A 14454-nucleotide genomic window follows, 5' to 3' on the forward strand; every position below is an offset into this window, starting at 1 on the left:
GTTGAGAGGGGCTGTTTTCTGTTGTTTTATGAAAATCCCTAGAAACTTACTAGCAACCATATGTGGGATGAAGGTCTACATACCGTTAAGCCAATCTTAAGAGTGTGTTCCACAGGGAATGAAGGGGAGGGGAAAGGGTGGAAGAAGATACTACAGGGAGAAAGATTAAATCATCACCCTGCTAGATATTAAAACATACTAAAAAGCCATATTACTTAAAACCGGTATTAATTAAAACAGGAGAGTGCCGTTCAAAGACAAACACAGATGTTTATAAGAAACTGGTATGTAATAAAGGTGGTACCACAAATAAATGGGCGAAAAATCAACTGTTCATGGTGAAGTATGATAAAAACAAGCTCATCAAAACAAAACAAAAAAACAAAAAAACCTGAATGCCTAGCTAAATACAAAGGTGAACTCTAGAGTGATTATTAAAGACCTAAAGATGAAAGGTAAACTAGTCAATAGGAACTACAGAAGGAACTAGGAAGGACTTGTTAAAACTTGAAAAGAATGAGCCACAGGTCAAAACCTTAAAATATAAAAATTAAGGATTTCTGTTTAATGGAGAATGCTAAGGATAAAGTTAATAGAAATGACATGAAAGATTTACAAGTCTAAAACTGATGACAGATTAACACCTAGAATACATAGAAACTCCTGCAAAAGACAGTAAACCCCAATAGGAAAATGGACAGAGGGAACAACAAATGAGCAACCTAAAAAGCTCACAATCATGAAAAAAAGCTCAAAACTCAGTAGACAACAGAAAATACAAACAAAACAAAATATGCCCGTATCTCTTCGATTGGTAAAAAACAAAACACCCATAAAGGTGAATGATACCAACTGCTGGCAGGGACACAAGGATAGAGCAACCTTCAATGCACTGGCTCTAGAAACCAAGCTAGAAGTATTTAAAGTTTGCATACCTCATATAACAATCCCTATGAGGTAAGTACATAACCCAAAATAATTCTTACACAGTTCTTTAGGAGGGCATGCACAAAGATGACCATTACAATGGAATTTGTGTTGATGGAGCTTGGAGGCAATCTAGATATCCATCAAAGAATAAGCGTATAATAGAACATGGTGGACACAAATCACCACAAGTGACAACATTTAGAAGCTAGAAACTACTGACTAGAGATTACATACAGAAAGCAATGTGGATGGATCCTAAAACCATAAAGCCAAGTATAAAAAAACAATTATAAGCAAAATAAGATATATGTGCTATTGTTAATGATTTATAGGGACCAGTGAAATTAATAAGAAATCATTATTTCTTGTAATCCTGTGCACTTCTAGCAAACCTCCAAACAAATCTCAGAAATGGTTAAGATCAGTGTATATCCTGTGGAGAAGAGTCAAACTTTGAAAAGACCAACTCTAAATTGGTGGTACTCGGCAAAATTTTAAACTCCCAATAATCCTATAATAGATACTAACAGACATTAGCTTTCCACTATTACTAATTTAAGTCCTAGATGGTCTTAAAAATAGGTACACTTGCAATGTTGATTATAGAAGGATAAATAAGGACTATGGAAAAGAAGAACTTGTACCTTTCAATGTATCCTGTTGGTGTTTCTACCAGACCATCAAGTCTTTCTTGAAGGGCTGCAAGAATCTGAGGATTTTGCATCATCTGAACAGTCAGCTGACGCGCTTTAAAAAAAAAAAAAAAAAAAAAAAAAAAGGGCATCGAAAGAAGGATTTTATGAAAATGTATTATGCTATTTTAATAGGACAATCCAATCATGAAGTTTTCCTGACTAGCCCATAAATCATTGGTCTGAACAGAGATGGGCAGCAAGCGGAGGAAAATCCACTCTAGGAAAAGTTCAGATTCCTAATGATCTAATACATCACCATCTCTCAAGGACATTGCTACAACTCCTGTGAATAATATCCTTTCTCTTCCTACTACATTGTTTCACACACCTTCCGTTTTTGAGAAGCTCAAAGCTTCATCCGGATGCCCATCTATGACTGTATATAATGCTTTGAAGCAGACAACACACACTATTAGAAAATTGCAAATACAGGTTCAATCCTGGGACAAAGACTGTGGAGCGAGTAACCTAATTGTTTGATGCTTAATAATATAGTGTGCTTGTGTATGTCTGAATAGAGAATGTTAACAGTTGAAACAATCAAGGTTGTAACTAAAGCCAAACAAAACATGATTCATTAATGGTGTCTAAAATCATACTTAAACCAAAAATACCAGATTTAGGTGAAACAAGTTATTTTGCTATATCCTCTCTTCTTCATAAACAGACATTACACAAAATTGATATTAGCCTTCCCAGTTGTGTTTTTAAAGGTCAATTCCTAATACTAATTTGATTATTGGATGATGTCCAGTTGTGATAACCAACATGCCTTTAGAAATGTCAATACGGGCCACTAAGGATACAGACCTATATATCTTTCGAGAAAATGTTGTAAGATGAAAGCTGAAACTAACGTGCAGTGGTCTTTTCACAATTAACCTCCATCTGGCTTAACAGTGAAAAGTTGAGTCATCTGATACTTCAATATTCTTGGCCCATACCCACAGGGCATAACCTGCAGGCATAACCTCCACTACCATTGCTACTCCTCTTCCTTCTAGAATTACTTGCTCAAGAAAACTGTGATTGATTTTTGTTTACATTTAATACTTATCTCTTTTTTGGTTGTTTGGTTGAAATGGGTTTAAAAAAGACTGACATACAACTATAGGTTTTCTACTATTAAATACTGAACATTTTCAAATCACTCTAAGCTAGTGTTGTTTTTTTAGAAGTACCACCAAAAACAACCTGTAACATTTCTAAATTCAGACAAAACTCCTGGGCAGCTGTCTGACACAGTTAGGCCATGTCACTGCAGCAGCAAGAGGATACACATAGTGACTTCTGATGGGTCACTAACTGTATCTATACCTTCCCCTCCCTTACTACCATTCCGTCTCAACCCCTCTCTTCCCCTCCTTTCTTCCCCACCCGAATATACACATACAAACTGTTATTGAACTAGAGGTATGGGCTATGTGGGTAAGGCAAACAAGGATCCAAAAGGGAACAGTATTTGTTAGTACCCTCTAGAAGACATGTGCCAGCAATCACTGGCTCCTGAAGTAATTTAAAATAATACCTTTGATTTTTGTTTCTTCACCAGTTTCTTCTTCTTCTACTTCTTCAACATCATCCAAATCTTGATCAAGTTCAGACTGTTCTTTGCTACAATATCATAGTATCACACCAAGGTTCAAATGTACCAATTACCAAAAAATAAATAAAAAATTATAGAAAAACTTCAATTTATTTTCTAGGTTAATATGCCTCTTTCAAAAATGTGAAATAGGAAATTCAAAAGGTAATTCAGTTCTCTAACTTCATATGTAAACAAGCACAAACTGGAAGTACATAAAATTTCATTTAAAAGCACATGGTCAAATATAAAGTTTGTATTTCACACTTTTTTTTAAGATTTTACTTTTAAGTAATCTCTACACCCATCCTGGGGTTCGAACTCACAACCTGAGATCAAAAGTCGCATGCTCTACCAACTGGGCCAGCAAGGCATCCCTCTATTTCAAGCTTTAAAAATGTGGTTTAGTAGGTTTTGGTACAGGCAATGAGAGGTCAGGAAATATGTGCTCTCTACCCAATATCCACTGATATCACTCTGAATAACAGCACCCTGATTTTATAGGACATGGCAATACACCAAGCTTTAAAATCCTACATTTCTCAGCCTACCTCTTAGCTAGGTGGGTTATGTGGCTCTGTTTGGGCAATGAGTTAAAAAGTCGTATAGAACTTTAAGTAAGCCTCCTACATAGGATGGTAGACAGCTGGGAGGCCTCATCTTGCTGCCTCCCTAGAATAGGGATGTGATGACTAGAGTTCCAACAGCCATGTTGGACCATGAGGCATCCTAGAGAGAGAATAAAAGTCAACAGAATGAGGGAATTTAGAAGAATAAGGAACTGGATCCTTGACGGCTATGGAGCAATCACATCAGCCTGTACTCATTATCTTTGGACTTTCCTCCTTTTTCTTTACTTCACAGTAGAGACGGGCAAAAAGTTAAAGAGAAGACCCGAGTCTACTGCATGCTTGGATCAAAGCCAGGAGGATGGCACCATTGAAAGAAAAGGAAAAAGTAGGAAGATAAAATTCTCCCCATTTCATCTTAAAAACCTAGTTTTTGAACATGCAATTTCAACAGGAATTAAAAAGGGAAATAAGGATATCTAAGTTAATGTATAGGTCTTCATATAATTCCTTGTGTGATTTTACATTTTAATATCTGGTTTAGAGATTTAGTTACTTTCATGTTTAGAAAGAGCATTTGGAAAATTAATTTTCATATAGAGACAAATATAGAAAAGGTCAACTGTGTTCTGCCAGCAAGATTTATGTTCCTGTAACTAAGGAAAAAATTCCAGCCTTCTTATCAAATATACAGATTATTCTGAAATTATACAGATTATTCTGAAATTATCTTTTATTATAAACTTAAACATACTCAGACTTAAGATCAGTAAAGACCACAAAACTATTCCTCCAGTGTGATTTTATTAATTTACTGAACATCTACATTTTAAGGCTTTAAAACAGGGGTCCACAAACATGGGTCAAATACAGCCCACTATTTTTGTAAATAAAACGTTACCAGAACACAACCACATTAATTCGTTTGCACATGGTCTATGGCTGCTTTCACGCTACAACAGCAGAGCTGAGTAACTACAACTAGACCATATGACCCAAGGGGCCTAAATATTTATAAATTAGGTCCTTTGCAGAGAAAGTTTGCTGACGCCTGCTTTAATTCTCCTTTCCTCCTATCCTCTTAGGGCTCACAAGCATCCAAAATTAAATAAGGGGATGGTGGGGTATCAAGCTGTCACAACCAATTTCTTTTTTTTTTTTTTTTTTAAGTTTAAAACAGAATGAGGGTTGCAAGGTTAAGATGGCAGATTGCACATACTCCTCTGATCTTAATCCTCCCCAAATCCCTACTACAATTATGATAAAGGGGTTTTAAAACAAAAAAAAACATTGAAGGACAAGGAGACAAGAGCAGCAACTTCACTGAGAAATGAAATCCTTAAGTTAGCAATAGGAAAAGCTGAAAACCAGCCCAAACACAGAATCTTAAAAAGGACACTTCTAGAACTAGAGCTGGGAGACTGACAGTGGAGAAAATAGGGAGAACTAAACAAAAACAGGTAAGTAGTTAAATCCCCAGATCCTCCCCTTCTATCTAGCAGAAGCATGGCAGTTTCTTCTCTGGAAAGGGTTAAACTGAGAGCTCAGCCTCCAAAACCACAGGTACAGCTAAGAGTATCTCAGATATAGGACTGTATCACTCTAGAATGCTGAATGTAGCAACCCTTCCCTAGCAACCTTTCCCTAATTTGGGTTCCACAACACTGAAAGCCAGATCTTTACCCAGACACTCTTCACTGGGGTATCTGACCAGCCCAGAAAAAAAAAAAAAAAAAACCACATCATTCTGATAATGCGGATTCTTACAACAAACGCCTACCCTGATGATCTTACATTACAATCTAAATTAAAAGCCTCCCCCACTCCAAGAGTCAAATTTTCCAAACAACTTTTTTTTAAACCTCCCTCAATTGCATGTTCTCCCCACCCTAATCTTAGCAGACAATCAAGTATTACCTCCTATTTGAGAAAGGCTCTAACATGGAGACAAAAACAAATAGGGGAATGAAAAATTTAAGAGTAAACATACTATAAAGAGGAAAAACATGCAGAGAAAAGATATGACAATCCAGAAAAAAGATATTACAATCAATGAAATAGGAACAAGATGCTATAAAAACAGGAACAGAGAGCAAAGACACTCCTGAAAACTAAAATAACAGAAATTTAGAAACTCAATTCAAGAGTTGAAAGATAAAGTTTCTTCAGCTTTGCCCAGAAAGAAGAGCAAAGAGATAAAGATGGAAAATAAGACAAAAGATAATTAGAAGAAGCAGTTCAACAATACAACATAATAGGAAGCTCCAGAAAGAGAAAACAGAAACAAGACAATCAACAAAGTCGAGAATATTCCCCAGAACTGAAAGCCATCAAGTTGCCAGACTGAAAGGGTCCACCAGTGAATGCCTAACACGAGAAATTAAAAAAATAGATATAACAATGTGAAAATTTCAGAACTCTGAAGCCAGCGTAGCTTCCAGAAATAAATATATATGTATATATTTAAGACAAAAAGTGTCACATTACAATGATCAAGAATTGACTTTGAACTTCAACACAGCAATACTGGAAGCAAAGTAACAATGGAGCAATGCCTTCAAATTTCTGAAGAAACAGGATTTTCGAATCAGAATTCTATACTCAAACTATCAAACGTAAGGATAAAATAGTTATTTTCAGTCATGTCAGATCTCAAAATAATTTACTTCCTTTGTACTTGTCCAAGAAAGTACTAAAGAACCAAAAGAAAACAACATGGGATACGGCAAACAGCAAACCTGAGAGAAGGAACCAAAGGAAAGGAACAAAACCCCAGGAAGATAATAAAATAGATCCACAATGACAACTGTATAACCAAGGTTAAGCAATTCAAATTGGAGCAGGGCAATACAGGAGGGCAATCACTTTGAAAGCCATTATCACTAAAATACCTGCTGCCATTCTTTCTATGTGTGGAAGGACTGGCCAGATTCTTTTTTTTTTTTTTTTTTTTTAAATTTTTTTTTTTTTCAACGTTTATTTATTTTCGGGACAGAGAGAGACAGAGCATGAACGGGGGAGGGGCAGAGAGAGAGGGAGACACAGAATCGGAAACAGGCTCCAGGCTCTGAGCCATCAGCCCAGAGCCCGACGCGGGGCTCGAACTCACGGACCGCGAGATCGTGACCTGGCTGAAGTCGGACGCCCAACCGACTGCGCCACCCAGGCGCCCAAGGACTGGCCAGATTCTTAAATGTACTTGAATCTGATGCCCTTGTGCTAAATTTTCTGCCTTCCTACCTCCATGATCTGCTGCCTGCACCTTGTGGATATATCGTCATAGCATATGTCCTCCATCCAGAAGTGTACAGTTTTAATCCATTGCTAAGTTATGGGAAATCATAAGCAACAAATAGTGCAGTTCACCCATTCTCCCTTACCATATTTCTTCAAGATACCCATCCACACTAGAACCCTGCCAGAAGCCAACTTCATTAAACCTGTTTCTAGAGTGCACGGCCTTGCCCAATGAAGTCCTGAGGAAACTTGAAGCCAGAGTATGACCCAGATAATCTTTTTGCTTTTTGTTTTCCTACCTTGGAAACTTCAACTAGTAGTAGTAATATTGCTTTTCTTTTGCAGCTAAGTTTGTGACTGCTTTTCAGATTTTCAAAATTAAACACTGATTAAGAATGTGTAGGTGTTAAAAATTAAACTGGTTAAGAATGCATAGGTGTTAAAAATCTAAAGAAAAACAAAGAAATGAATTAGACAAAAGCCAAGACAGTATTTACATGTCTGGAAAGGTGGGAGGATGCAATTGAGAAGATGGATACTGGGTTTCTTCTAATAGTAATGTTGTACTTTTAAAAACTTGAATGTAAATATCTTATTATTCTTAAACTATGCATACATTTTATAAACTTTTTATCTTGTATGTATGATACATTACACTGTAAAGTAAAATCTCTGGGAAATACATGCATGGTAAAAATGAATTTCGTAAGTATTTCTGATTCATTATTGTGCTCAGCACTTTCCTAAGAATAAACACTAGCAAATGGTTTACCGTATTTATGACAATGATTATATATACTCTATTTTGTCTTAGATATGCCATACCCCACTTTTATAATAGCAAATATTACCATACATTTGCATAATGTTATTAATACTGCTGTTAACCATACCACAGTACAAAGTGAAGCCTATCTCTGGAAAAGGAGAAAAAACAACAACAACAAAAAACCAATTATCTGGCACTTACTTGTCAATGTCTGCCATGTTGTAAGAACTCCAAGTATCTATGGAGAGAAAGGTCAATGTTAACAACAATACCAACAACAAAATATATATATATGCCAAAATCTGCCACCTATTGTACTCATTATGCCCTCCTGGAGATCTCTTTTAAAAGTTTAATAATTCTTGTATCAAACGTCAGCCCTTTAAACAACTTAATGGCAGTTATAAAGTCCTGAGTCCCAACCTATATCAAGTAAACCTTCCCCATCCCTTCAAATGCACCTCATGTCTTATCACTGATAACCACCATACCCCCAAGGCTATCCTGGATATGCTGGCATATTGTCAACAAACTCTTGGTTACCTGATGTCAACACTGTTAGAACTAATCAGGGCATATCCTAAATTCTTTCTTACTATAGATAAGTACTGTATATTAACTTAGAGAATATGGGTTTTAGAAAAATAAAACTTAAGGTAAAATGTATTATATTCAGGCAGAAAAATGGCTGAATGCCAGAGGTAATGCACAAATTACAAAAAAATAATCTAAACCAAGCTTAGGATCCCACATTAAAATCAAGTTTTTAATCTTTTAAAAATCAAACCACAGACTTTAACTCTCAAAATGCTACAAGACATAATTCCTCATATCAGCATGTTTTATACGCTTATTACTTACAGAGTTAAGAAGAGTTATTGATTTTAGCAGTCAAGTGTTAATATCTGGAGTATTATTTCTGATCTAATATTCAGACTTTAAACAAATTATGAAGAAAATATTTCTTCCTAATAATGTATCCTACTCTGTTTTTTGTTTTAAATAATTTCTACTAGCATTAATATATTTCTCTAGTGATGCTGGGTAATTAGCCAACATTAACAAAATACTTAGCAAACAATAATGAAGAAATACTAATTCAAAAAGAAAAATATAGAATATTAGTCAAAGAAATACAAGTGGGATTCTAGTTTGTCTATCAAATCAGCAAGGATTTTCTTTTAATGCAGGGAAAATGGTGGCGAATATATGCATTTTTTTATATTTATTTTTGAGAGAGCAAACGAGCAAGCGAGCGAGAGAGACACCAGGCTCAAACTCATGAACCACAAGTTCATGACCTGAACTGGAGGCTTAACCAACTGAGCCACTCAGGAGCCCCGTGAATATGCATTCTTAAATGTGGCTAGTGTTACCATGAACTATATTCTTTCTGGAGAGTAATTTGGCCATAGGAATATAAAAAACCTTAAAATATCCATCTCCAGCCTTAATTTGAGACCCTAACATGAAAAAAAACTTATGAACCTAAGGGCCTGTGCTTTTCATGCTGGCCTAGAAGGTTCTTCCACAACTTCAGTTAACACATCTTTTGGCTCTTAGCTCAAAGTTTTATGCTTCAGAGAGACTTCTCCAACCTGTACATTCTGGCTAAATAATTTCTTGGTTGTACAGACTCCTATAAAGCTCTATTTCTTTCCATCATAAAATGCCTTGGAGCGCCTGGGTGGCATCCAACTTTGGCTCAGGTTATGATCTCACGGTTTGTGAGTTCGAGCCCTGTGTCTGTGCTGACAGCTCAGAGCCTGGAGCCTGCTTCAGATTCTATGTCTCCCTTCTCTCTGCCCCTCCCATGCTCATGCTCTGTCTCCCTCAGTTTCTCAATAATAAACATTAAAAAATAATTTTTTAAATAAGATGTCTCAAGTTTGTAATTACAGATTAGTGTTATTATTTGACTAACGTCTATCTCTCCCAACTAACCAGAGCACAAGATTCGCATTTAAGGGATTATATGTGCTTTTGCCAATCACTGCATCCTTCAAGACAGCAAGCACATACAGCTTACAGGCACAGCAGCTGCAATCACTTACCTCATCAAAAATAAACTTAGTATTAGCATGGAAACGTGCATACAATGAAACGCTCTGCGGCCAAAGTGAAGCAGATATGAGCTGATATGGAAAGAGCATAGGGTGTATGGCAAAACCCAACCTGAACAGGAATATGTGTGTGTGTGTGTGTGTGTGTACGTCCGCACATGTATTTATATGAATATGCATACTCTTGCACATAGTTTATGAATAAAACATTTCTGTAAAGATCTACCAGAAACCTAAGAGTAGTTACCTATTAAGACCAGGAGAAAATGAGAACTTATGTTTCATTCTCCATTACTTGCTTTTCCCATATACAAATACATTTTGCTAAAATTTTTGAACTTGCTGGGTTGAATATATAGCCTAATAAATCCAGCAATTATCAAGAATATGAAACTCCTCAAAACTTCTAAATTCAAATTTGTGTAACATTTTAACATGTACTCAGAAGAATGGCTACACTGCTTTGTGGAGTTACATTTAGAATTGTAACTCTTAAAATGAAATTCTTTTGATTCTTTATTAAAGATGATTCAAGACAGAACAGGATGGCATTTACTTCTTCGGAGAGGCCTTCTCCAATCTGCCCACTCTAGCTAAATTAGATTTCTTGGTTGTACACATTCTTGTTTTTTAAAGCAGGCCTAATTTTGTACTCAGACCATTTGGGTTGACACCAGCTTCGTGAAAATCTAGCTCAGGCAAACAACTTCTGGTCTTATTCACCATCTCCAAAAAAATAGGAAAAAAAAAATTGTTCCTTCACTGAACTGCTCTTATCAAGATGCAAATTCATAAATGACTTGTGTTTGGTATCCACTAAACACTCAATAAACACAAGCTACTTTTGAATTCTGTCCAGTTTTAATTATCTTAGCACAGGGTCAGTATTCTGCAAAATTAACTGCGGAGATGATTGTTAAAATGTACAGACTGACCAGTGAATGCACCGTGGTAACGTAAGATGTTAACATCAAGGAAAACTGGGTAAGGGGCATATAGGAACTCTCGGGAGTATCTCTACAACTTTTTTGTAAATCTAAAATTACAAATAAGTTCATTTAAAACAAAAAAGATTGATTCCCATGCCCAGATTCTGAACCAACAGGTCTGAGACCGTGGACCCAAAAATCTGCATTATAAACAAGAAACCCAGCTTCTGAGGCAGGTGGTTCTCAGATAATCAGATCACATTGAAGAACACAGGTTTCAGTCAATACCTACATTAGTTTTTTCACTGCACTCAATATTAAATAATCAATGAGAATTTTATTTATCAGACATAAAATTGCTCTCTAAAAGATCTGAAGAATTTCCATTTCAAGTAGTGACAAGCTATATTTTGCAGACCAACTCCCAATAAAAAATAATTGAAAGTACAGAATAAGTATCTACTGAAATCTTAAAATCAAGGAAAATTCCAGTAAGACAGCAAGGAATTACTAACCCCAAACTAAAAGCAAAATGATAATCAGAAAAAGACCCTGAGAACAAATGCCAATCTCAAATTTGAATTTGTTTTAACTACTGACAGGTGAAATCAAAAGCCCTAGACCTATTCAAGATGGGAAGAAATCTTTATAGTAACCCTCCATATCAAGCAGATGCCCAAAAGTGCTGCATTATCAGGGATAATAAACCAGTTCTCTTGGACAAAAGCCCAGATTCACTTTATCAGTGTGGTCCAAAACCTCAAGCCCTGAGCTTAAAGCAGTCTCTGCCTGATAGTGTTCCTAAGCACCCACATATCCAAATGTTAAGTGAAAGGCACCTTCATCCTAGACCTCAAATAATTCATACAAGTTTTCAAGAGCAGTAAGGGCAAGAGAAAAGAATGCAACAGAAATCTGTCCTTATAAAGACCTAAATGTTGTCAAAAGGACTGTAAACAAACTTATAACTATCATAGACAAATAACTAGGCTCAGTATCTGCAAAGAACGGCCATCTATTAAACATGATATGGCAAATTTGGCAAAGAACTAAATAGAACTTCTAGAAATAGAAATAATGGAAATCAAACTAAACGAACAGGTTTATCATCACTTATCATCAGAGAAATACAAATCAAAACCACAATGAGATACCACCTCACACCTGTCGGAATGGCTAAAATTAACAACTCAGGAAATAACTGCTGGTGATGATGAGGAGAAAGGGAAACCCTCTTGCACTGTTAGTGGGAATGCAAACTGGCACAGCCACTTTGGAAACCAGTATGGAGGATCCTCAAAAAGTTAAAAAATAGAACTACCCTACCACCTAGCAACTGCACTACTAGGTATTTATCCAAAGGATAAATACTGATTTGAAGGGGTACACGCACCCCAGCGTTTACAGCAGCACTATCAACAGCCAAATTATGGAAAGAGCCCGTATGTCCATCGACTGACAAATGGATAAAGAAGGTGTGTGTACACACACACACACACACACACACACACACACACACAAAATGGAATATTACTCAGCCATCAAAAAGAATGAAATCTTGCAATTTGCAATGTGGATGGAGCTAGAGTGTACTATGCTAAGGAAAATAAATCAGTCAGAGAAAAATACTATATGATTTCATTCATATGTGGAATTTAAGAAATAAGAAGTATAAACATAGGGGAAGGGAAGGAAAAATAAAACAAGATAAAAACGGAGAGGGAGGCAAACCATAAGAGACTCTTAACTATAGGGAACAAACTGAGGATTGCTGGAGGGAGAGTGAACTAAATGGGTGATGGACATTAAGGAGGGTACTTGTGAGGAGCACTGTGTGTTACATATAACTGATGAATCACTAAATTCTTCCCCTGAATACTACTACACTACACTATATGTTAACTTGAATTTAAATAAAATCTTGGGGGAAAAAATGGGGGGGGGGGGGGAAGAGGTTTATCAGTAGACAAAACCAAGCTAGAAAGATAATTGAGGGAAGCAAGCTTAGAAGAAATCTTCCAAAATATGGCAGACACTAAAGGATACAAAATACTGATGTTAAATGATCTTTGAGAATACAATAAAGTCTAACAAATATTTAATACAAGCTCTAGGAGTAGAGAAGAGAATGCAGAAAATATTTGAAAAAATTAATAGGCAAGAATTTTCCAGAACTGATCAAAGACAGCCCTACAAATCCCAATCAGGATACATAAAAAAGAAACCCACACTTAGATATGTGAAAAAGCAAGACATTAAAGACAAAGGAGTCTTTTAGTCACCTCAAAAGCACAAAGAGAAAACATTCAGATTAATTTTAAACCCACAAAAAGACAGCTGTCTTCTCTTCAATAGACACCAAAAGACAACAGAATCCTCAATTTGCTGAAAACAGCCAAGGATCTTAGAATATTATACCCAACTAAAACATCCTCTAAGAATGAAAGTGAAACAGATACTTTCTGGAAAAAACACCTCTAGCACTTTCACTAATAACACTCTGTTAAGTATATTCTTCAGGCAGAAGGCAAGTGATCCCAAACAGATGTAATTTGCAAGAAGAAATAAGGAGTAAAAAGGATGATTGCATTTATCTAAATAAACATTTTCAAATACCACCACTGCCTAGTGTGTTAAAAATGAAAACTATCACAACACTAAGTTGGGGTGGGGAGAGGGTGGGGGTAATGGATTAAAGTATTCTTACATCCCTCAGCAGGCATGCTATAATTTCCGGGATGACTTACAAAAAATTACAAACCAAACATGCAATTTCCAAAGTAGAAGAAAAATAATTTAAATTTATAAGTGTATTTTTATACCAACCTAAAAGAAAAAAAAGATAGTCTGGACAAACGGAAAGCACATAAAAAATATTTAAACCTAAACATCATAATAATGTTCAATGTAAATCAACTAAAACTCCCATTAAAAATTGTCAGGGAGGATTTAAGAAAATCCAACTACATCCCATTTATAAGAAACACATCTATAACAAAGGATATAGAGTTGCCAAGTAAAATATAATCCTAACCAAAAGGAAGCTGGTATCACCGCATTAACATCAAGAAAAATAAACTTCAAGGAATAATAGCATTACTAGAAATGAAAAGGTCACTCTAACAAAAGATTGAATGAATTCACTAACCAATATATGTAGTATTTGGAAGATCTCAATTGAAAGACATAGCTCATGATATCGTGACTGAAGGCAAATCTTAACCTGAGAACTTGTACACAAAGAAAATCTTCCACTGAACAAAGAGGGAAAACAAGTGAGTGAATTAGACCACTAACTGATTATTTTGTGGTCTTGTAGTAGCTAGACGTCCAGAGACGTGTTAACAAATAACTTCTCACCATTCCAGAAAACTGGATTCTGAATTAAGTCCTCTTTACTTTCAGTAAGAGAGCTAACCTTTATGAAGCCTACTCTGTAAGGGATTATTACAGGCTTCCCTTTACCTGCAGGTAGAATACTAAGCAACTTGCTCAGCAACAAATGTGACTCCCGAAACCCGTGCCCAGTCCACTATTCCAAAAACCAAAGTGCCTGCTCTATCAAAGCCTACGTTACATAGATTATACAGTAATATACTAGTTGTTATTCCTTTACAGAAAATGACTACTTCATGTGGAAACAGCCAATCACTCAAGATTACAAATGTCTGAAAGCA

The 14454-nt window shown here is 35.9% G+C and overlaps 1 protein-coding gene across 18 annotated transcripts in view; it reads right to left on the reverse strand.

Annotated features, from left to right (window-relative positions):
* The window catches only part of NAP1L1 (nucleosome assembly protein 1 like 1), a 33798-nt gene that overhangs the window by 15288 nt on the left and 4056 nt on the right, over positions 1-14454 (reverse strand). For 9 of the 18 annotated variants that reach the window (XM_045466417.1, XM_045466416.1, XM_045466413.1 and 6 more), the window contains exons 2-4: positions 7987-8023; positions 3154-3239; positions 1575-1677 (exon numbers count right to left, since the gene is read on the reverse strand). In XM_045466417.1, the coding sequence (XP_045322373.1) occupies positions 1575-1677; positions 3154-3239; positions 7987-8003 (206 nt within the window). In that variant the 5' untranslated portion in view covers positions 8004-8023. The remainder of the gene's footprint in view (positions 1-1574; positions 1678-3153; positions 3240-7986; positions 8024-14454) is intronic. The other 9 variants (XM_045466424.1, XM_045466422.1, XM_045466429.1 and 6 more) reach the window with 1 other exon arrangement.

Source organism: Leopardus geoffroyi, chromosome B4 (genome assembly GCF_018350155.1).
Source record: "Leopardus geoffroyi isolate Oge1 chromosome B4, O.geoffroyi_Oge1_pat1.0, whole genome shotgun sequence".
NCBI lineage: Eukaryota > Metazoa > Chordata > Mammalia > Carnivora > Felidae > Leopardus > Leopardus geoffroyi.